The sequence below is a fragment of the Musca vetustissima genome, unplaced genomic scaffold, assembly GCF_032173495.1.
Source record: "Musca vetustissima isolate MV318-11 ecotype Yass unplaced genomic scaffold, APGP_CSIRO_Mvet_v1 utg11543, whole genome shotgun sequence".
NCBI lineage: Eukaryota > Metazoa > Arthropoda > Insecta > Diptera > Muscidae > Musca > Musca vetustissima.
In genome coordinates this window covers 135,698-160,359 of record NW_026882310.1, presented here as the reverse complement: position 1 = coordinate 160,359, position 24,662 = coordinate 135,698, and the positions used below count along the sequence as shown (strand labels likewise).

Below are 24,662 nucleotides of genomic sequence, written 5' to 3'. Positions count from 1 at the left end.
ATTGACAAAATCCGGAAGAGCTACTGCGAGAAAGTCGACAGCAGATGCTCAGCGGAACCTGGATGCTGGAGAGAAGAGAATATTTCAGATGCAGATACCGAATCTGAGACACTTTGATATATTTAAACACCGGACATTTAGGTTGTACGAGGATAGATAAATATCACATAGGAATTTTAAGTCGTTTTTTTTATTATAAAAATATTTCTTTTTTCAAATTTTATTTTTCATGTTATCAATAATTATTTCTATAGGTTAGGCACATTACATGATTTTTTTCAAAGTTCCCAAAGAATTTTTTAATTTAATTGTTTTTATAAATCTTAAAATTATAACTTAATTAATTATACTATAAACTTATATATTTATATTTTTATAGGTTAGGCACAAATCTATTTCAAAGTTCCCGCTGAGCTTAGCAGCTTCTTCAAATCCTCATCATTTTCAATGGCCTTCTGGACGGCCAACATAACCTGTGATTCCAGGGGTGAGGTTTGATCATAACCTATGGGGAAACGACTAACCTTATTAGCCAATGCCAGAAGTTTGGGTTTACTTGCCAAGAAATCTTCAATTTTCTTGGGTGGAATTTTGGTCACCCTGGCTAATTGTTTGACATGAGGCATTAGCATTTTGGGTGTGTTCAAATGGATGACATTTGATTCCACCTGGGGTGGGGGACTGGGTGTTGTAGTCGTCGTCGTGGTTGTTGTTGTAGTGGTGATCGAGCTACTAGGACTTGAGGTTTCCGTACGCAATGGAACGGGGTAGTTATAGGGGATAATGGGTATATTATTATTGGTATTGCCATTATTGTAATCCTGGGATTTTAGATTTTCTTTCCCCGCGCTGATTTTCTTGCCTTCGATTGTCAAACGATTGACCTCATTGTATTCGGATTTTTGTTTGTCGTTCTTATGCCACAAATTATTGATATGCATAAATTTGGCAAAACGTTCCCATAGCCCGGGCTTACTTTCTTTCAAGTCCGTTAGTTTCTTGATTATTTTCGGAGTCTTCCTTGCTGGTCTGGCGGTGGTGGTAGTAGGCACCTCATCCTCAGAATTTGTTTCATAATCATCAACAGAATCTGGATCACTGATTACCACCAAACCTTCATCGTTTATTTTCAATGGTTGGTTAATGTCACCCAAATTTATGTCCTCATCATAATCATCATCGTCGTCGTCATCCCCATCATTGGATTTATCCGAACTATCGGTATAATCTGCCGATTCAATATAGGCCTTCATCAATGCCACACCCTGTTCATTGGCAGTTAATTTTTTAATATATTCCAAAGTTTCGTGGGGACTATTGGTACCCAGAAGTTGGCCCAATTCAGAAATACTTGGTATTTCATCGAGGCTCTTCAGACCCAATTTATGTTGGGCTATATCCAATAACTCCCTTGGGAATTCATCATCTGTAACAAAGGGTACCGTGTCGATTTTAAATTTATTGACAGTCTTTGGATTGGTATTCCGGCTAGGGGGTTTGGGTGTTGTGGTTGTCGTGGTGGTGGTAGTTGTTGTCGAAGTAGTAGTCGTTGGAGCCTCTGTAGTTGTTGTTGTGGAAGTAGTAGTAGTGCTGCCGGTCATTCGTGTATTAGCTGTACCCTGAAACCTACTCTTTGGCCATGTATTTATGGAAATAATCTGACTGGGAGGTGGTGGTGGGAAAATGTGATAACGGGGAAAATGTTGCCACAGTGGGAATGGTGGTGGTGGCAATCTCATTTTGGTGGGATAATTCAATGAAACTTTATTCGTTTGTTGTCCAATGGGTGCAGAAGGAAGGACGGCTGTTGTTGGTGCTGGTGGTGTAACCAATTTATCTGTGTCCACAATTACCGCACTATCTTGTCCATAGAACTTCGGGACAAAGCCATAGCGTGCCTCCGATAGCTGCAGCAGCAGTAAGGATAAACATAAGGGCTGGAAAGGGGAGAGAGAAAAAAGAAGAGCGTTAATTGGGGAATGATATTCTTCAATATAATATATCGTAGCTGAATTAGAACATTTTTTAAAAAAAATTAAGAAATATAGTTTTTCAGCTGATAAACTTTGCTGAATTATGCATAAGAATTCAGTTGAAATGTATTTTCTTTAAGAAAAAGTCCAATGAAATCAGTTTTTCTAAAGAAAATGTTAGCTGAATTTGGTTTTTTGTTACAAAAAGTTTGCTGAAATGAGGTTTTTGGAAAATAAACTTAGCTGAATTGATGTTTTCATTAGAAAAAGTCTGCTGAATTCAGTTTTTCCAAAGAAAATCCTAGCTGAATTGAGTTCTTTCTAATGAAACCCCCACTAAAAATTGAAAAAGAAAAACTTAGCTGAATTATATTTTTATTTAAAAACATAAACAAAATCTTAGCTGAATTATGTTTTTCGAATGAAAAATGCCTCTGTGTTTAGGTTTCCGACGGGAAAAAGTTAGCTGAATTGATTTGATACGCATCAATGTCTAGCTGAATTTAGTTTTTTGCCAGCTGAATTGAATTTTTCTTATAGAAATGTGTACTAAATAAATTTTATTTGCAATTAAATTTAGCTGAATTTAGATTTTATAAAGAAAAAATTGCTAAATTATGATTTTCTTAAAAAAAACATTAGCTGAATAATTTGTTCCTTAGAAATCACTTTAAATTGTTGAAATCCTATCTGAATTGAGTTTTTCAAATAAAAAAAAGCTATTGATTTTAGGTTTTAGAAGAATATTTTAGCTGGATTGAGTTTTTCTAATATCAGCTGAATTAGGTTTTTTGTATGAAAAAAGTTCTCTGAGTTGAGATTCCCGAAGAAATAAGTTAGCTGAATTGATATTATACGCTTCAAAACCTAGGTGAATTGGTTTTTTTATCAGCTGAATTGAATTTTTCTTCAAAAAATCGCAACTAAATTAAAAATTTTGCATGAAAATTCAGCTGAATTAAGGTTTTTGAATGAAAAAGTCCTCGGAATTGAGATTTTCGAAGAAAAAAGTTAGCTGAAATGATTTATATGCTCCATAACCTAGCTGAATGAGGTTTTTCGAATGAAAAAGTCCTCTGAGTTTAGGTTTCTGAAGAAAAAAGTTAGCTGAATTGATTTTCTACACTTCAAAACCTAGCTGAATTTAGTTTTTCGCATGAATTTAAATTTTTCTTTTAAAATGTCAGAAAATTAGTTTTCTGAAGATTCAGCTGTTTTTTTCATGAAAAAGTCGAAAATCATTTATTCATATGCTGGTTTTAATTTTTATACACCAAAAGTGGTTGTTTTTTAGGTTATGTTGGAAATTATTTTATTGTTTTCTAATAATTATATATATTTTATAAATTATTTTTTTTTTTAATAAAATGTTAGCTGAATTTGCCCAAACTGCATTTTTAACTTATTTTTAACACAGAAAATGTTTGCTGAATCATGTTTTTTCAAACGTAAATCATTAATTCATATGCTGGTTTTAAATTTTTATGCACAAAAAGTGACATATTTTTTAGGTTATGTAGAAAATTATTTTCCTGTATTTTAAATTATTTTTGTCTTCCAATTAATTTTTTTATTTTCACTTTATATTTACCTTTATAAACATGTTTATCACTTATTTTCCAATTCCGTTCACAATTTTTTCTGCTTCTAATTTTATTAGTTAATTATTTTTCTTCTTCTTTTTTCTTAGATTTCTCTCCTCTTCTCTCGGTCCTAGAACATCTCTATCGTCTTTGTCGGCTGTTGAAGGACTACTGAATATGTTCTGCTAACAAAAATTGTTAATGCTACCTTAAGCCAAGTTTGATCGTTGTCTCTCTGGCAACGTTGGCGGGCCAACATATGTGATTGCCTGTCTGCCTGCCTAACTGTCTGGCGGACGGACAAACAGACAGACAGATCAATAGATTGATGGCGGTGGCCCTCACACATAATGACCTGAATTAGGGTTGTGCCCTGTGGCAGCAAACCGTTCGTTCGTTTCTTTTTTTTTCAAATTTTCATTAATGAACTTTATTTTCTTTCTCTTGCACACACCCACCACTCAGCTCCCCCTCGCTCTGCATTTTTCCTCTGTCTTTGTTTTTCATATGCTGAATATTTCTTTTTTTGGATTTTCTTAAGAAAAATTCTATCGAATTTTTAACACATCTTTTACACATTAATTTTATTGCCCAGGCGAGCGGGCGGGCCTCTTCGTCGTTCATTTGTTTGTCATGTATGGTGTTGTTGCTGTATATTCCTGGGGTTTTGTGGCTCAATTTATTGCTTGTGGAGTTCATTTTTGTTGTTTTAAATTCTTCTCTCGATCTCCTATAGGGTTTTTCCAGCTAATAATCTTTTTGAAGTTTTTCAGGTAGGTCGACGACATTGACATACGTTGTTGCGTGTGGGTATGTATGTATGTGGGATGCCCGGATTTGGTTGTCTTTCTTTCTTTCGAAGCGAGAGAAGAACAAGATCGTTAAGCACGTTCTTTATGTTATCGAACGAGGGGTGGTATGATGGGGACAAAGGGCGGAGATGGGGAGAAGGAAGGTAACAAGCGGTAACAGATTTTTTGGGGATTTAGGAAAGATCTCCAAAGAATATTTTTCGCAGATCTGAACACCTTCGATTTTTATTAAGAATAGTTTTTGATGATATCTCACAATTTAGCAGACTTCCGGCCCTTTCTCAGCACCCAGCAGAATTTCCGTTGGTTTTTTAATAATTTTCCACACTTAGCAGTACTCCGAGCGAGTTTAAGAATTTTTTCAACAGTTAGCGGAACTTCAATCGTAAATTTTTAAAGAATATTTTTTATGTGACGTACGGAATAGGCGTGGATTTTTAAAGAAAATCTCTGAGTCCGAAATTTTTACAGACTATTTTTTAACACCTATCCGACCTCCAAGTATGGATTTTTTAGAGACTATTTTTCAACACCTATCCGACCTCCAAGTGTGGATTTTTAAAGACCATTTTCCCGGTACCTAGCTGACCTCCAAGCGTGGATTTCATTAGAATATCCGACTTCCAAGTATGGATTTTTTAAATACTATTTTTCGACACCTATCCGACCTCCAAGTGTGGATTTTTAAAGACTATTTCCCCGGTACCTAGCTGACCTCCAAGCGTGGATTTCATTAGAATATTTTTGAAGGCCCTCGAGGACAATAAGCTGAAATTCTTTAAGGATAATTATTTAAGAGTCTACCGGGATTATAAACGAGGATTTTTAAGAATAATCATCGGGATTTTTTTTTTAATAATTTTTGAAGACCCTCGAGTACGTTGAACTGATAATCTGTAAGAATAATTATTAGAGGGTCTCCTGGGAACATAAGACATTATTGTTAAGAATAATTTTTGAGGGTCCACTAGGACCATAATCCTGTATTTTTTATGAATAAATTTTGAAGAGCTACCAGGACATTTAGCGCGGGTTTTTTTGATATTTTAGCTGACCTCCATGCGTGGATTTTTTAAATCATTTTTGAAGTCCTCGAGTACGATAAGCGGAAATTCTTTTAGAATAACTATTTAAGGTCTACCGGGATCATAATCGAGAATTTTAAGAATAATTGTTGAGGGTCCACCAGGACCATAATCGTGTATTTTTAAGAATAATTTTTGAAGGGCAACAGGACATTTATCGCGTTTTGTCAAGGGCTATCAGAAAGTCTATAGGGGTATGTCTTTTCAAAGGCTATGTAAATGACCATCTCCAAGGCTAACAGAGCAACAGGCGTGACGGTCAAGAACTATCAGGACCATATTTGAGAATGTTTTTTAAATCTATCCGGTCCATGTTCTCAGAAACTGTAGCAAAATATGTTTTTAAAGTCAAGGATATTTTCAAGATCTATAAGGATCATCCCTCTGCATTTCATGAGAATATTTCTTTAGGCACTCAGAAAACTTCATCACTTCCCCTTAGTTATGGGAAATTATTTTTTTAGTTCCACAGACTCATAACCTAATAACTCAATTTCATATGTACTGAACATCTCTATGCAAACATTTACTTCCACAATTAACATAGAGGCGACCTTCATGCTTGATTTCTTTTTGAAGATTTGAGACAAAAGCAAAAACATTTCAAACAACGCTCATATTTCCCATAACCTCACGCTCTTCTATAGGACATAACACAACATATTTTATTACACAAATATTTGAAGAGGTTTTGACGATTTGTTTTGCGGCTCTCTCTTTGTTTCAACACGCAAACAATTCCATACATCCAATCAACTTCAAAAAAACATCAAAAGGCCGACGCCTACTATTCTTACACGAAATTTCAATGTTTTACATCTCATATTACAGTTTTTTTGTTGGATTCCGTTTTCATTTTCCAACATCTGCATACAAAGATGGATTACCTTAAGGGCCAAAATGAGATTCTCGAAAATGAAACCATAAATGGCTGCTCAGGTATTCTGGTAATTAGGTCATAAAACAGTACAGGTAGCTGCTGCTTTGAAAATTCGTAGAAATTCCAATAAAAAGGGATTTAAATGTGACCCTTTTTTCCTCTTAAACGATTTTAATTATGGCAAGTCGATTTTCTTGGGTTTTATTTTTTATAGTTTGTTTAACAAACTAAAAATTTATTTACTTTGTTGTTGTTTTGCTAATTAACAAAAAAATTAAATTCTTAATTGTTTTTGTAGTTTAAGAAAGACATTGTTGGTCATGTAGAATAACATTCGAAATTGAAACTCAAGCATAGTTAAGACATGGATAAAAAATTGTACAAGCCTAGTTTTTAAAATTCCAAATTCAACTCTACATTACTATGAATCCCGTCTTTCCATATAGACAAATATATATAGAACTATTTACATATATAAAACTTACTTATTATTACGTGTATAAAAAAGGCTATTCAATATTAAAGCAATAAAAATCTATTGAATATGCCTTTTTATATATCATTAACAAAAACAAAAAATGTGATAACTTAAACTAAAAAATATTAATTGGAATTGAATTCAATTCTTCGCATTAAAAAATTCCAATTGAATGTCAATTTCCAAAGAAATTAAAAAAATCAAAAATTTGTGTTCTATTAAGGAATTTAGGAGGTTTGGGAGTTTAACTTAATTGCTGAAATTATGAGGATTTCGATACACCAACTAAAGCGGGTCTTATGACACGTTCATGTAGTTTATAACCCAATTTGGTGACTTCAACAACGGTATCGGGTTCAACGGAGGCATCGACCTGTACAAAAAAAAATTAATTATTATTTACAGTCTCTTCCATAGAAACTATTTTCACTTACCTTTTGGAATAGAGCTTCATGCATATTGGGATTGAATTTTTCGTTAAGTGGATTCATTGGTTCCAAACCGTGACGCTTGAACACTTGCAGCAAGGAAGCATTTGTCATTGTCAAACCTTCGTATAAGTTTTTCAGATGGGGATTGACTTCCAACTAAAAATAGAAGATATATTTGATTTAATTTAAATAGACATATACAAAAAATCGAAATAGAATAAAAAATAAAACATAAAACATAACTTTTAAGGGGTTCCTTGGGCCATAAGTGACGATTTTTTAAGCATACACAACATGGGGCCTCAAGCGTTTATTTCTTAAGAACAAATCAATCAAGGGCTACGAAAGATTTTTAAGAATACTTTCGAATTTTTTTTCGTGGATTTTTTTATTATTTTATCAGAAATGCGAATTTTTAAAGAATAAAGGCGGCAAGGATTACAATCGTGGATTTTTTATTTTATTACTTTTTAAAAGGCTTCCTGGACCAAAAAGGGGTGTTTTTTTTAAGAATAATATTGGAAGTGCTACCAGGACCATAATCATGTATTTTTAAGAGTAATTTTCTAAGGGCTTACAGGACCAGAAGCTGGGATTTTTTAAGAATAATTTTTGCAGAACTACCAGGACAATAATATTGGATTTTTTAAGAATAATTTTTGAAGGGACAATGGGCGTCGATTTTTGTAAGAATTATTTTTGAGGGCCTACCAGGACCACAAGCGGGAATTTTGTACGAATAATTTTTTATGGCCTACCAGGACCACAATCCTACCTTTTTATAGAAATAATTTAAGTGCTTTCAGAATCATTATCCTTGCCAATTTAAGAATAAGAAATTAGGAGCTTCCATGACCACAAGCGTGGCATTTTTAAGAAAAAATAAAACATTTTCAAGGGCTATCCTTTGTGGAGAAATTTTATGTAGAAATATTTTAATATTCGAAAAAGTTCAATGTGGAAACTTTTTCTATAGAAAAAGTTTAATGTGGAGACTTTTTCTATAGAAAAATATTTAATGTGGAGACATTTTCTATACAAAAAGTTCAATGTGGAGACATTTTCTGAAGAAATGTTTCAATCGGGAGACTAGAAAAAGTCTGGCTTAAGTCTAGTTTAGGGCCCCCTCCCGGATCGTTTTGAAATTTTTACCACATGTAGTCCTTAGGGCCCTGATTACAGCAGTAAACTTTTTTTCTTGCGGAAATCGGTATTTCCGGAGATATAGGCCTCCAAAGTTCCGTTGGGGCCCTTGAATTTTCACGTCATTTTTGAAAATTCACTAAGGCAATATAGGTATAATTTTAAAGCATTTGAAGCCCTGATTACAAAACTTTAATATTCATATTAAATAAGTTCATACTTTCTGAGATATAGGACTCAAAAATCCGGTAAGTACCTTCCATGTTGTTATTGTGTAATATTGGTCAAGGCAATATGGGTATAATTTTAAAGCTTAAATACATTCTGTCGCGTAGCCGGTGTTGGCATCTGTACATAGGAGAAAGTCTGAAATCCCCGGCCGAAGGCCGGCTACCCACAAACATTATTCCAATTAAAAGGAAATTCTGTAGCGTAGCCGGTGTTGGTATCTGTCCATAGGACCTATATCTCAGGAAGTAAGGACTTATTTGATATAAATATTATATTTTTGTAATCAGGGCTTCAAATGCTTTAAAATGATACCCATATTGCCTTAGTGAATTTTAAAAAATGACGAGAAAATTCAAGGGTCCCAACGGAACTTTGGAGGCCTATATCTCCGGAAATACCGATTTCCGCAAGAAAAAAGTATACTCCTGTAATCAGGGCCCCAAGGACTACATGTAGTAAAAATTTCAAAACGATCCGGGAGGGGGCCCTAAACTAGACTTGTTCCAAAAGTCTTATGTGGAGAAATTTTCCATTAAAAACTTTAAAGTGTAGACTTTTTCTATAGACAAATTTAAATGTGGGACTTTTCCTTTTCAATTTGGATACTAATAATGTCCCATGTTTTTCTACATGAAAAAAGCAATGTGGAGACATTTTATACGTGAAAAGTTACATGTGGAGAAAAAAGTTAAATTTGCAGATCTTTAAAAAAAAGTTCAATGTGTATACTTTTTCTCTAAAAAAAAAAAAAACATAAAGTGGTTTTTTTATATAAAAATTCCAACTGGAGACTTTTTATAGAAAAAAATCCAACAGGAGACATATTTCATTTTTCTTGGAAAAATACTGATTTTTATTAGAAAAAAACAAATTGGAAAAGATTTGTGTTTTCTGTAATATAGACTTCGAAATTTATAAATATCTTAATGATATTAAATAAATCCACATTTAATTGAGCAATTTTTTTCTATCGGATTTCATAATCCCATGTTTCCAAACCTGTGGAATATTTCACAAATCACAGACTCGATATTTCGCGCAAATAACTAATTTACGTAACAATTATTGGAAAATACGAAATCATATTCATAATTTTGAATTAATTTTAATGGAAGATTATATCTGAAATCTTATTCCTCACCTGATCTTGTGGCACAGCCTTGGTGGCATGACCTAAAATATCCGCCACTTCCAACAAGTCTTTACAGAATGATTGAATGCCAAAAATTTTGGCATCAGCAATTTGTTTGTTCAAACGGACTCGTAAATTTTCACTGTCCGCCAAGGAACGACGATATTTATCCATAAGTTCTTCATTTTTCTCTTTCAAAGTGGTCACTTCTTTGTTTACAGCTTCCAAATCGGCTGACAATTTTTTCAATTGTTCAGAAGGATCTTCGTTTGTGGTGGTACCCTCTGGGTTTTGTTCGGCTGTTTTTTCACTGCTGTACAAACGGCTAACAGAGAAGCAGCTGGAATATAAAAGAACAAAAATTAAATTAGTTATTAACTATAATACACAAAATATATTTCGGAACATGTAAAATTATGCGGGTTAATTTATTACGTCACATAGTAGTGTCTTATCACAAGTCAACCGAGACGTGCCGTGAATTGCTCTATCTTGCTTGATTTACGCAAAACTTTGTAAAACCTTTGAAATTGTTATGCCGCCAGTTGCTTTGGCAATTTACCTTTTCCATTGTGTTTGTTTGCCCAACAAGGAGATCAAGCGACCATTTTGAGAGTTAATAATTTGTTTGGTGGCCATTTTTTATTAATTTATTACACTTTTGTATTAAAAACTTTAACTTTTATTTGATAATTTGTTAAAAAACCAATTCGTGCAAGCACCCCACTTCCAACCAGTTCAATGTGATTTCTTTTGACAGCTAAGCGAGGGAGAGAGAGCGTGCGAATGCCAGCATGATTTTGACAGCCATATGATGGTGAATGAAGTGTTGTTTGTTATGGAATTAGTGGAAACGTAACGTAAATGATTATTTGGCCGTTATTTCAATTAACTGTTAATTTATTTAGATAAAGCAACGTTTGCATAATGTTATTAGAGGTTATGTCTACTAAAATACGAAGAGGTGTTTTAATTGTCATTATTTAAATAAAAATAATAATTGTTTGGTTTTTACTCTCAAAAATAAAAGGGTCAATTGACTTTTTTGTACAGAAACAAAATTCTAACTCATCGTGGATCATTATATCACTATGTTCGGAATGAAATTTTTATGAAAAAAGTTTGCTGAATTGACTTTTTTCTATAGAAAAATTTCTTTAAATTTGTTTCCAAAATATTGTAGCTGAATTGATTTTTTCAAACGAAACAAATATCTGAATTGAATTTTTTCATAGAAAATGTTAGCTGAATTGGGTTTTTTTCCAAAGAAAAGGTTTGCTGAATTGACTTTTTCTAAAGAAAACCTTGCTGAATTATGTTTTTATACATAAAAATTGAATTGATTCTATAGTAAACGTTGATTAATTAAAAAACTTAGAGGTAATCTGCTGAATTGATGATTTCTTACAGAACAAGTTCGCTCCATTGATTTTTTCTATTAATAAACTTGTTAAAATTGTTTTTTTTATAAAATATTTTAGCTGAATTAGGTTTTTATTGAGAAAAGCTAGCAGAGTTGAGTTTTTCAACAAGAAATGTTAGCTGAATTAACTTTTTCTATAGAAAAACTTAGCTGAATTGTTTTTTTCTGAAGAAAAACTTAGCGGAATTGTGATTTTCTATATAAAAATTTAATTTTGTCCATAGTAAATGTTGCTGAATTGAAAAACTTAGATATGAGCTAAAAAAATGTTGCTTTTGTTTCCTGAAAATGTAGATATTTTTTTCCACAGAAGATGTTAGCTGAATTGAATTTTTCTATTCAAAAACTACCTTGAATTGATTTTTCTTTATATAAAATCATTGCTGAATTGTTTTTTATTGAAAAAAGTTAGCTGAATTAATTTTTTCCAAAGGAAAAGTTAGCTGAATTGACTATTTTCCAAAGAAAAGGTTTGCCGAATTGAATTTTTCTAAAGAAAACTTTGCTGAATTGTGTTTTTTATAGAAAATTTGCATTATTTTCTTAGTAAAAGTTGCTGAATTGATAATTTCTTGAAAAAAGTTAGCTGAAAAGTTGCTATTTTCCAAAGAAAAGGTTTGCTGAATTGAATTTTTCTAAAGAAAACTTTGGTTATGGTTTTCTATATAAAAATTGTAATATTTTTATAGTAAAGGTTGCTGAATTGATTTCTAATGATTTCTATTATGTTAAAAGTTAGCTGAATTGATGTTTTCCATTGAAAATGTTAGCGGAATACATATATTTCTATAGAAAAACTTCTTTATCTTGGTATTTTCACAGAAAAAATTAGCTGAATTGAGTATTGCGACTTTTTAGAATTGAGAAATTTAGAAAATGTCAGCTGAATTGATGTTGTCTACACAAAAACTTCTTTAAATTTGTTTTTCCATAGAAAGTTTTACCTGAATTTCGTTTTCAATGAGAAAAACTTAGCTGAATTGAGTTTTTAATGAGAAAACATACTAGATGTTAGCTGAATTGCTTTTCTCTATAGAACAACTTTTTCATATCGATTTTTTTCCTTACAAAATCTTAGCTGAATTGAGTTTTTTAATGAGAAAAACTTAGCTGAATAGACTTTAGTTTAGATGTTAGCTGAATTGCTTGTCTCTAAAGAACAACTTCTTTATATCGATTTTTTCCTTACAAAATCTTAGCTGAATTGTGTTTTTAATGAGAAAAACTTAGCTGAATAGACTTTAGTTTAGAAAAAAGTGTGCTGAATTGAATTTTTTCTTATGGAAATAAAGTTTATTTTTAAAATTGGCCCTTATACTTGATTCTTTCTGTAGAAAACCTTAGCTGAATTAATTTTTCTGCATGAACAAAATTTAGCTGAATATCCTACCCCCCAAAAAAGTCACCTTGCTGCTGCAGATACATTGTTATGACCCAACATCGTTTTGTTAGTTTAGCTATGCTAGTGTCCCTCCATAAATAACATGTGTCCAAACAAGACACGATTCTATGTCACTTCGGTAGAAAAATCAATTAAGTAACTGATCAAACACCATGATTACAACAAAACAGCAACAACGACAACAACAACAAAAAAGAGACATAATGCACAGTTCTGCAACAAATGTCAAGTGTATGGATATTTTGTACAAAACAAAGAAAAAAAAAACAAATAACATTTGAATATGTAATAATGTGTGAAGACACGTGGGACCTGTTGGGAGATACAAGAGCAGAGATTAACAACAATTAAGCATTTTTGTTGTTTGTTTTATTTTTCGTTGTTGTTACTCTGAAAATCTAAGTTTATTTGTTGACAGGTCTTGAATACTTTTTATGGAGCGTTTAAAATGTTTATTTTGTTACAGACATCGTCACCACCATCACCATCGGCCAAAAGTAGTCGAAACAGTTAATGTGCTGTTGTTGTCGTTGTTTTTGTTGCTGTTTTCATTTTTAAGTCTAGTGTCTGTGTGCTAAGTTTTGCCATTTTGGCCGACCTAATCAATGTTTGTCACGTTCAAGTTTAACATTTTTTGTTTTAATTGTTGTTATAGAATAGCTGATATTTGGTTCCACGTTAAGTAACACTAGTCGACTCAAGAATTTCATTATCTGCGACAAAATTCTTTGCAGATAAAAATTAAAATAAAAATTGCATTTCCAATGCAAATTGGTTAGCTGAATTGGGATTTTCTTTATAAAATATTAGCTGAATTAGCCTTTTCTGAAGAAAAAATTAGCTGAGTTGAAAAAAATCAAAAGAAAATAATTATAATTAAATATTATATATTGAATTGATTTTGTAATAGAAAAATTAGCTGAATTGGATTTTTCTATAGAAAATGTTACTGAGTTGACTTTTTCTTAAGAAAAATGTTTCTGAATTGACTTTTTCTTTAGAAAAAGTTAGCTGAATTGATATTTTCCTTAGAAAAAGTTAGCTGAATTGACTTTTTCTACGGAAAAACTATGCTGAATTGACTTTTTCTAAAGGAAAATGTTGCTGAATTGACTCTTTCTAAAGAAAATGTTAGCTGAATTGACTTTTTCTTTAGAAAAAGTTAGCTGAATTCAATTTTTCTAAAGAAAAATGTAGCTGAATTGAATTTTTACTTTGAAAAAGTTAGCTGACTTGACATTTTCTAAAGAAAATGTGGCTGAATTGACTATTTCTTTAGAAAAGGTTAGCTGAATTGACTTTTTACTTAGAAAAAGTTAGCTGAATTGATTTTTTACTTAGAAAAAGTTAGCTGAATGGACTTTTTAGTTAGAAAAAGTTGGCTGAATTGAAAAAGTTACATGAATTGGCTTTTTCTAAAAAAAGATAGCTGAATTGACTTTTTACGTAGCAAAAGTTAGCTGAATTGATTTTTTAATTAAAAAATATTAGCTGAATAGACTTTTTGTAAAAAAAATGTTGCTGAATTAACTTTTTCTAAAAAATGTAACTGAATTGACTTTTTACTACGAAAAAGTTAGCTGAATTGAGTTTTTACTTAGACTTTTTACATAGAAAAAGTTAGATGAATTGACTTTTTAATTAAAAAATATTAGCTGAATAGACTTTTTGTAAAGAAAAATGTTGCTGAATTGACTTTTTCTAAAGAAAAATGTAGCTGAATTGACTTTTTACTAAGAAAAAGTTAGCTGAATTGAGTTTTTACTTAGAAAAAGTTAGCTGAATTGTCCTTTTACTTAGAAAAATTTTGCTGAATTGACTTTTTACTTATAAAAAGTTAGCTGAATTTACTTTTTATTTAGAAAAAGTTAGCTGAATTGGACTTTTCTACAGAAAAATGTTGCTGAATTAACTTTTTTCCTAGAAAAAGTTTGCTGAATTGAGTTTTTATTTCAAATAAAGATATTTTCCCACATTCCCTTGTAATCCTGTGTCATACAATGCACTTCAGTTACATTTTTTTCAACTTATCAAATTTGTCTAAATGAATTCCAATTTTTATTTTTCATCAAACTTGTTGAACACTTTTGTTGTCATTGTTGTTGTTGCTTTGTTTCTGTTTAAATTTATAAGCGTCAATAAATTTAACTAAATTGCAATTTTATCGTTGCGAATAGGCAATAGTCACCTTTTTTTTAAAGCCTCAATATATTTTGTTAACGCCAGTCTCATGCGTTTTGTTGTTAACCTTAGAAATGTGTTAGTTTGTTGTTGTTGCTGCTGCTGTTGTTGTTCTCATAGACTAAATTAATCGCAACAATAATGTCAGTATTTAGAGTCAATTTTGTGTAATAAAAAAGTGCGTAACATTCGACAACAAAAAAAAAAAAACTATGTTTTGATTAAATGGGTATTTTGTTCGATAGCCTACAGTCGGCAGTTGAATTTTACAAGCGAAAAGTTTGCTGAATTGATTTTTTCTATAGAAAATTTTAGCTGAATCGGGGGTTTTCTTTAGAAAAAGTTAGCTGAATTGAGTTTTTCTACAGAAAATGTTTGCTGAATTGAGTTTTTCTATAGAAAAAGTTGGCTAAATTGGGGTTTTAATTGAGAAAAGTTAGCTGAATAGAGTTTTTCTGTAGAAAATGTTAGATAAATTGTGTTTTTCTATAAAAAAATTAGCTGAATTAATTTTTTCTACATCAAAAGTTAGCTGAATTGAATTTGTCCATAGAAAAATATAGCTGAATTGAATTTTTCTATAGAAAATGTTGGCTGATTTGAATTTTTCTAACGAAAGAGTTAGCTGAATTGAGTTTTTCTGTAGAAAAAGTGAGCTGAATTGTATTTTTCCTAATAAAAAGTTAGCTGAATTAGGTTCTTCCATAGAAAAAGTTTGATGAATTCAGTGTTTCTTTAGAATAATTTATCATAATTAACTTTTTCACCAGAAAAAGTTAGCTGAATTGAATTTTTCTGCAGAAATAGTTAGCTGAATTGATTTTTTCTTTAGAAAAAGTTAGCTGAATTGAATTTTTCTATAGAAAAAGTTAGCTGAATTGAGTTTTCTATGGAAAAATTGAGCTGAATTGAATTTTTCTATAGAAAAAGTTAGCTGAATTGTGTTCTTTCATTGAAAAAGTTTGCTGAATTGTGTTTTTCTATAGAAAACGTTAGCTGAATGGACTTTTTTATAGAAGAAGTTAGCTGAAGTTATGTTTTCTTTGATAAAATTTAGCTGAATTACATTTTTCTATTGTAGAAGTGTGCTGAATTGACTTTTTCCTTAGAAAAATTCATCTAAATTAAAGTTTTCTGTACCAAATGTTAGCTGAATTGAGGTTTTCTGAGGAAAACGTAGCTGACTTGACTTTGTCTTTAAAAACTGTTAGCTGAATTGAATTTTTAATAGAGTAAACTTATGTAAATTGACCTTTTCCGTTAAAAAAGATAGCTGAAATGACTTTTTCTTTAGAAAATGTTAGCTGAATTCAGGTTTCCTTTAATAAACTTTAACTGAATTGAATTTTCCTATTTTAAAAGAGTGCAGAAATAAATTTTTCCTTGGAAAAAGTTATCTAAATTGAATTTGTCTTTATCGCCTTTAAAAAAGTTAGCTGAATTGAGTTTTTTATATAGAAAAGGTTAGCTGAATGGAGTTTTCAATAGAAAAAGTTGGCTGAATTGAGTTTTTCTATAGGAAAAATTAGCTGAATTGAGTTTTTCCGCAGAAAAAGTTAGCTGAACTAATTTTCCCTTTGAAAAAAAGAAATTTTTTTCTTACAAAAAATGCTGTCAAATAGATTTTTTATAAAAAACAATTGCGGAATGGAATTTACACCCGATTTCAATATTTTTCTTCTAATTTTTAGGATACTTCTCTAGTCGAATTCACTCAACTTTTTTTGCTATTCCCAATTTTCTTTTCAATTATTAATTACTGCAATTTATAGACAACTATGTTTTGTAATAAATTAGGCTGACAGACCAGCCTACATATTAATCTAAATATAAAAACTAAAATTTATTCAAAAAAAAAAAAAAAAAAAATATTGAACATAAATTCAACATTCACTTTATCGCAAAAAAATCCTTGTAAACTCAACAGCCAATCACCAATTTCTCAAACACGCCCAAATTTGCTGTTCATACCCAACAATTAACACAAAATCACCTTCTCTTTGTTAATATTCAAATTAGCATTCAAACGAAAAGAAAAAAAAATTAGAACAAATTTTGAAAAATTCAAGGAAATCCTTTCCTCACACAAACGTACACACACAGATGCAAATAAAAAAAATCTCTATTCTATAAGAAATACCGAAAAACTGCAATGAATTATGAAACAACCTGTTGGCTGTTTAAATTGAGTTCTTGAATGAATAATTCAACAATATTTGAATTGACGTTATCAAAAAAGCAGCGAATAGGTGGTAGCTGGACCGAAAAAACAACAAAGAATTTAAATTATTTTTTAAGAAACTTTTCCTCTTGTTTTGATTCTGTTTTTTTTTCAAACTCCAAGACATATTTCATCTGTTTCAAAATTCTCTCCCTCTCTCTCTTTATCTCAAATATCAATACCCATTCAATATTCTGTGGATCTATCAATAGTTGAGGTAGAGTAAGGTCTCATGAAAGTTATATGTGTGTATGTATGTCCGCCTGTATGCATGTTCTGTTTCATTTGTATGAGTCAACCTCTGTCCATACCCTGTTCCAACACAGACAGACACACACATTCACATACCCACTATTTTGTGTCCAGTTTGAAAATGTAAATTTTTTGGAGAGAACCTCCGCCACATATAATTTTCCATGGGGGATTTGAGTCTGTCGATCGCCTAGACATGCATCTTAAAGTTTTACTAAGTGCTTTCTGTTGTTGTTGTTGTGGTACACAGCTGAGGAATATTTGGCATATACAAATGATTGTTTTGTTTTGTATACATACATATGTATGTAGCTATGTCGAATGTTTTTTTCCTATATGCCGGTATAGATTTATTTGTATTGAGAAAAAAATAGCGAAACAAAATAAATAAAATAAAATTCTAAAATATTTTAAATTATTCTTATGTTTTTTTTTTTTTTTGTTGACTTGTTCCATTGGGTACCCTATAATTGAGGTGTGTCGATTTTTTAATTTCAAATTAAGGAAATTTCTAGCGATCTGTCTCTATGGAAAAAATAATTTTGCTAAGTTTTTCAAATTTCAAATGGCAATTCAGTAAAAATTTGCACAATTCAGTAAACTTTTTTTTTGGAAAAATACTACCATTCAGCAAATTTTTTTGAGGAATAACTACAATTCAGCAAAGTAATTTTATTGAAAACTCAATTCAAGACAGTTTTTTTTATTGAAAAAATTTAAAAGTTTAATTTAGCAAACTTTTTATGTAATAAGGCTAATTCAGCAAAAAATTTCTCCAGAAAAAACTCAATTCAGCAAAGTTTTTTTAATGAAAACTCAATTCAGCACAGTTTGTTTTAATTGAAAAATGTGAAGAGTTCAATTTAGCAATCTTTTTTATATAATAAGGCCATTTTAGCAAACATTTCCAAAGAAAAACTCAATTCAGCAAACTTTTTCTGCAGAAAAACATTATTCAGCTTGCTCTTTCTAAGGAAAATGTAATTTTTTTTGAAAAATTCAATTCAGCTAACGTTTAATCTAGAAAAAAATCAATTCAGTTGACCTTTTCTATAGAAGAAAGTCAATTCAGCTTACTTTTTTCAAGAAAAGATAAATTAAAAAGTATTGGTATAGCAAAAGCCAACTCTGTCAAGTTTTTCAGACGAATATGCCAATTCAGCAAACTTTTTCTGCAGAAAAACTCAATTCAGCAAACTTTTTCTGCCAAAAAACTCAATTCAGCAAACTTTTTCTGCCGAAGAATATTATTTTGCTAACTTTTTTGGACGAAAAGGTCAATTCAGCAAAAATTTTCTTTGATACAGTCAATTCAGCTAAAGTTTTCTCTAGAAAAAAATTCAATTCAGCTGACATTTTCTATAGAAAAAGTCAATTCAGCTAACTTTCTGCAGAAAAACATTATTCAGCTAACTCTTTATGAAGAAAAAATCAATTCAGCAAACATTTTCTTTTAAAAATTCAATTCAGCAAACGTTTTCTCTGGAAGAAATTCAATTCAGCTGACATTTTCTATAGAAAAAGTCAATTCAGCTAACTTTTTTTTCCTGAAAAGCTAAATTAAACAAAATATTTTCTTGAAAATGTAAATTCAGCTAGATTTTTATATCGTTAACTTCAATTCAGCAAGGTTTTTTTATGAGAAACCCCAATTCAGAAAGTTTGTATGTGGAAAATGTCGATTCGGCTAGGTTTTTATAAAGAAAAGACGATTCAACTAAGTTTTTATTCAAGAAAAGGTCTATTCAGCTACATTTTTCTATAAAAAACGTTAATTCAGCTACATTTTTCTATAGAAAAAGTCAATTCAGCTAACTTTTGCTATAAATATTTCAATTCAGCTAACTCTTTCGCAGAAAAAAATAAATTCAGCTAACTTTTTTTATTGGAAAATTCAATTCAGCAACGTTTTTATGTATAATATATTTTTTATAATTTGCTGAATTGCAAATATTTTCTTTTCAAAATGTCAATTCAGCTAGATTTTTATATAGAAAAATTCAATTCAGCTAAGTTTTGATATAAATATATCAATTCAGCTAACTCTTTTTCAGAAAAAAAATTAAATTCAGTTAACTTTTTCTATTGAAAAACTCAATTCAGCATCGTTTTTATGTATAGAAGAGCAATTCAGCTGGCAGTATATTTTAAAAATTTCAATTCAGCGAGATTTTTATATCGGAAAACTTAATTCAGCAATTTTTTTCTATGGAAAAATGCAATTCAGCAAACATTTTCTTTGAAAAATGTCAATGCAGCAAGATTTTTCATTCGAAAAACACAAGTCAGCTAGGTTTTTCGAAGAGAAAACTCAATTCAGCAAAGTTTGTATGTAGAAAAATCCCGCATTCTGAAATGTTTATATGTAGAAAAAGTGAATTCAGCTAGTTTTTTTCTAATAAAAAACTTTATTAAGCAAAGTTTGTCTGTAGAAAAATATCGGAATAAAGCATTTTGGAATGGTTTTATGTATAAAAAGTAAATTCAGCTAGGGTTTTCTAAAGAAAAACTTTATTCAGCAAAGTTTTTTTTGAGGTAAAAATCAAATTCTGCTTATTTTTATAAGGAAAAAGTTACTTCAGCAGATGATTTCTATGAAAAAAAAAGCAATTCCGCTAACTTCTTGGGATTTTTATAGAAAAAAAATCACAAAATCAGTTCAGAGGTGCAATTTTTTCTACAGGTCAAAATTCGAACCTCAGTTCTGAGGAGTTTTTTGATGTATTTTTTTCTACACAAAAAAGTCTGAAAAATTCTGAGTTCTCAGGAGTTTTTTTCTTGTCTGAGTTTTTTAGAAGAAAAACTTCCTTTTTAAAGTCCTTTTTAAAATCCCTTGCCCATTACAGGGTGTGTCAAATGTTGCCATACATTCCCCCTCCGTACACAAACAGCAACAATACACAAACAATCATCTCACATTACAACAAAACTCTGACGTGCTGAGTATCAATTTCGAATGAGAATTCTATTCACCAAAATATCGTTACTTTTTTCTGTTTGTTTTGTTGCTGTTGTTGTTGTGTTTGATTTTCAATATATCCATCATCACAACGTTGTATTCATGCCTTCTTATTGTTGCTGTTTTTGTTGTTGTATTTAACATTTTTACAATGTTGTCATTGTTGTTGTTTTTGTTGCAAATCTCCCCAACACTCTGTGGCTGGCTATGCTTTTGTTGTCATTCTTATTTAATATACATTTTCAATTTTATTTTATTTTTTTACTTGGCTTTTTTCTGTTGTAGTTGTTGTTATTGTTGTTGCTGCTTTTTTTTTTTTTTTGAAAAACATTCTGAGATTTCATGCATTTGTGGAGGGGCATCAGTTAAATTTTGACTTTAAACGTGTAAAGATATAGCCGAACAATTGCCGCACAGTCAACAATAAAAAAACACGGCATCCGGACATCAGACCACGACGTCGTTTATTGCCTTTTTGCTCATTCTCTCTTCGTAAACGTCATCAAAGATAAACAGCAAATCTCAGTGCATTTATTATTGAAATCATAAAAATATAATTAAAAAATGAAAATTTAATGCAAGCAACAGCAACAAAAATTTGTTTAAATTGAGTGAAATGATTTAGCCAATATTTTGGCCAAGAAGAAGAAGAGCAATCAAATTATAGACGTGTTGCCAAGTGTTTATTAACAAAAATAAAAAAATATTTTGATTTTGTGTATTATCCGTGTGTGTTTGTTTGTATGTTCTTAAACCAAAATAAAAATGTAAACAAAAATTCTATTCTAATTTGTGAGAAAAAAAGATGTGTATTTTCATTATTAAAATAAACAAAAACAAAAAAGGAAAATGAGATGAAACTGAAATTATGATATTGAAAAATAAAACCCCCACTCAGTCTCAGCCATGCACAAAAAATAATCCATTTGAAAAATTGCAGTTTTGTTTTTTTGGCAACTAAAGTGGAAACAATTAAGTGAAAGCTTTCACACGATATATAAATAAAGTAGAAAATATTAATTATTATTTAATATTAAAATCACTAGAAATTTTGGAAAATATTGAAAAAATTAGAGTTTAGTTTTATGAGAATTTTTGCAAAAAATTCGAACCCTTCTTCTGAGAATTTTTTTCTATAAAAAATTATACCACATTTCAGAGGAATTTTTCTATAGATCGTTCGTTCCTCTACAGAAAAACTTCTTTCTTATTATTGAGGGTTTTTATAGAAAAAAGGCTTCCTCGTTTTTTTTTGTTAAAAAAATTACAAATATTGCTAAAAAAGCCACAAATTCGAACCCCATATCTGAGGATTTCTTTTTCTATTAAAAATTATAACTCATTTCCGAGGAATTTTTCTATAGACAAAAAATTGTTCCCCTACAAAAAAAAAAAGACTTTCTTATCATTGAGGATTTTTTTATAGAAAAAAAGCTTTCCTCAAAAATTTTTCTATTAAAAAAATCACAAAAATTTCTCAGACCAAAGGTTGTTTTCTATAGAACAAATATGACTTCTGACCAGAAGATCTGCAGAAAAGCATCAGTCTTTAGCTTAGGAATTGGTTTTCTTTTAAAACAAATTTGTTCTCAATCCAAAGTAAATACTCAATATAATTATTATCGGTTTAAAAATGGAAAGGGGATTTTTCCTATAAAAATTAAATTTCAAGGAAAAATTTGTCCGCAGATCAGTCAATTAATTTCCTGTAATTTTTCAGGGATAAATGTCTTCAGGTCGATAGTAACATATTATATAATAATATATATTTTTTCCCACGAGGAAAAATCCGTCCTCAGATCAAAGCTATTTTTGTCTCTATAAAAGCCTGTCCTCAAGTCAGAAGAATTTGTATCTATATGAAAAATTTTTATAAAAAAATTGTCTTCAGATCAGATGTTTTTTTTCATAAAAAAATTGGAAATATTTTCCCAAAGGAGTTTTTTTTTCGTACAAAAAATACCTTCTGTTCGATGGAATTTTTTTTTTAATAGAAATAAACCTGTCATCATGACAAAATATATTGTTCCCTAGTGGAAAAATTCGTCCTCAGATCAGAAGACAATTTTTTCTTTATGAAAAAATATGTCCTATGTTAAGAAGAATTTGTATTCATGGAAAAGATTTGTCCCTTCACCACACAGTGGTACAGGGTATTATATCTTTGTGCATATGTTTGTAACAGGCAAAAGGAATCGAGATAGACCCATGGTTCATTTTGAGAATATGCATAGAATCACTTTCTGAGTGGATTTATGCATGTCCGTCTGTCCATCCGTCCATGTATTTTTGTGGACAAAGTATAGGTCGCCCAAGGACGAACCCTATTTAAATTAGAAAAAATCGGTTCAGATTTAGATACAGCTCCCATATATAGTTTCGTCCGATTTTATGTAAATGGTGCACCAATCTCCGAATATTTGCCCGATTGAGATAACATCATTTTGCACAGAGTACTAAATTAGGTTCGGATTGATGTATGCGAAGTTTTATTGGAATCGGTTCAGTTTTAGATATAGCTCCCATTATGTAAATGGAGTACCATACCTCAATTTTTGGTCCGATTGAGACAAAATTTTACACAGAGTACTAAATTGGGCCTAGATAGATAGTTGTGTTCGAATCGGTTTTGATTTAGATATAGCTCCCATATATAGTTTCTTCCGATTTCATGTAAATGTTGCACCAAAGTCCCTATATATCTTTCGTTTTGCACAAAATTTGGCATAACGTACTGAATTGAGCCTAGAGTGATGTCTGCGTTGTTTCGTGAAAATCGGTCCAGATTTAGATATAGCTCCATTTTATTATAGATTGATTTTAAGTAATTGACGCACCAAGAACCAATAGGAACAAAACGTTCTGAATTTAGTATAACCTATCCTGTCACTAGTTTGTTTGAAATCGCTTAATATTTGGATAGAGCTTCCATATATATTTTCGCCCGATTTCAAGTAAATTGGGCATTCAACTCCTCATGTTAGTCAGTTTGACATCAAATTTTGCACAACGTACAAAATTGAGCATAGAATTATGTAGTTGCGTTTTCTAGAAGTACAGACATAGCCCAACGGATGACCCATTTATATTTGTTTGAAGTCGATTTACATACTTTATGGATAGATCTACGTAGATTAACATTTAGATAAATATCACATATTTTATTTCATCCAATTTCATGCTAATAGTCCTGTTTAATATACCCATAGTGGTGAAGGGTATCATATAGTCGGCCCCGTCCGACTTTACTACTTTCCTTACTGGTTTTTAATTATTTTAATATATTTTTTTCAAACGATTTTTTCTACAAAAATATTTTCTGATTATTATGATATTATTTCTGTTAATTAGTCAAAAATTGTTTGGTTTAAATTGTATTTTTATATTTAGTAATTATTTCAATAATTTTTTAATTTCTGTTCAATTCTTGTTTTATATAGAAACCCTAAACATTTTAAATAAAAAAAAAAATTCCAAGTGAATGTCGTAATCAATAAATTTTGATTTGATTAAATTTTCAATTTTAATACACCAAAATAAAAAACCCAAAACAACAACATGAAAGAAGAAGACTTAATAATGGCTCGCAATCTGGTCGCCGAATCGCAGGAAGCATCACCGAGTACCTCACCGGTACCATTGCGTCGCAACAGGGTACAAGATATTCTGGAAAGGCGTAGTCAATTTCGGTAAGTAAAGAACAAGAACAAAAAATATTTTTCCTTTAAATATTTCAATTATTAGCATTTTATGCATTCACGTGCGTAGGTTATGTTATTTTTAGCTTGCAAATTATTTGAAAATATTTTTGGTATATTTTTTTTGGTTTGTCAGATGGCCATTTGTTTGTGAAGATTTATGTTTAATTTTAGAAAGTCATTGTTGGTGTGTATACATTTGTTTATGCAAATTATTTATTTATTTTTTTTGACAATTTCCGGTTTGCAAATTATCCCCAAAAATTAAATGAAACGTGATTTTGTGTTGTTTTTTATTTTTTTTTCTCAAATTTTTGTTTTTATGAATGAAGGGGAATATGGAATGGAATTGAAACACAAGAATTTGTTGTTTTGTTTTTCGAAGATCAATGAAATTATTTAAATTGAGACTCTTTTCAAATGCCCCTCATATTCGCTTGTTTAATTCGAATATATTTTAAATATTTTTCTTTTATAAAATATAACATTTTAAGAGAGAAAAAAATTTAAAATTTTGTTTTTTTATTTTTGTGAATTTATTATTCATATATTTTTTATATGTGTGTTTAAATATGTAATAATAAAAATATATGGAGTAATTCTTATATCTTGTTATTCTGTAGATTCTGTTAAGAGTTCTCAAGATGCAATTTCTGTTTGATTTGTTTTTAAATAATATTTTTTTATCAAAACAAATTCCCATTTTAGATCGATAAATAACCCCAGTGTTGGTAAGTGTCGACAACAGCTGACATTTTTCTGTGTGTCTTACCTTCGT

At 30.4% G+C, this 24,662-nt stretch overlaps 2 protein-coding genes across 2 annotated transcripts; both read right to left on the bottom strand.

The window, feature by feature from the left end:
- Window positions 1–385: 385 nt before the first annotated feature.
- LOC133328626 (mucin-2) lies at window positions 386–3,576 on the bottom strand. The gene is made up of 2 exons (XM_061537169.1): window positions 3,565–3,576; window positions 386–1,937 (listed from the first exon to the last, which is right to left on the bottom strand). Exons 1-2 carry the CDS (start codon window positions 3,574–3,576, stop codon window positions 393–395), a joined length of 1,557 nt encoding a protein of 518 aa, XP_061393153.1. The 3' UTR covers window positions 386–392.
- Window positions 3,577–7,056: 3,480 nt separating this feature from the next.
- On the bottom strand, window positions 7,057–10,387 carry LOC133328625 (grpE protein homolog, mitochondrial). The gene is made up of 4 exons (XM_061537168.1): window positions 10,311–10,387; window positions 9,758–10,088; window positions 7,246–7,398; window positions 7,057–7,184 (listed from the first exon to the last, which is right to left on the bottom strand). The coding sequence occupies exons 1-4, from the start codon at window positions 10,385–10,387 to the stop codon at window positions 7,074–7,076; spliced, it is 672 nt and encodes a 223-aa protein (XP_061393152.1). The 3' UTR covers window positions 7,057–7,073.
- Between the last annotated feature and the right edge of the window lie 14,275 nt (window positions 10,388–24,662).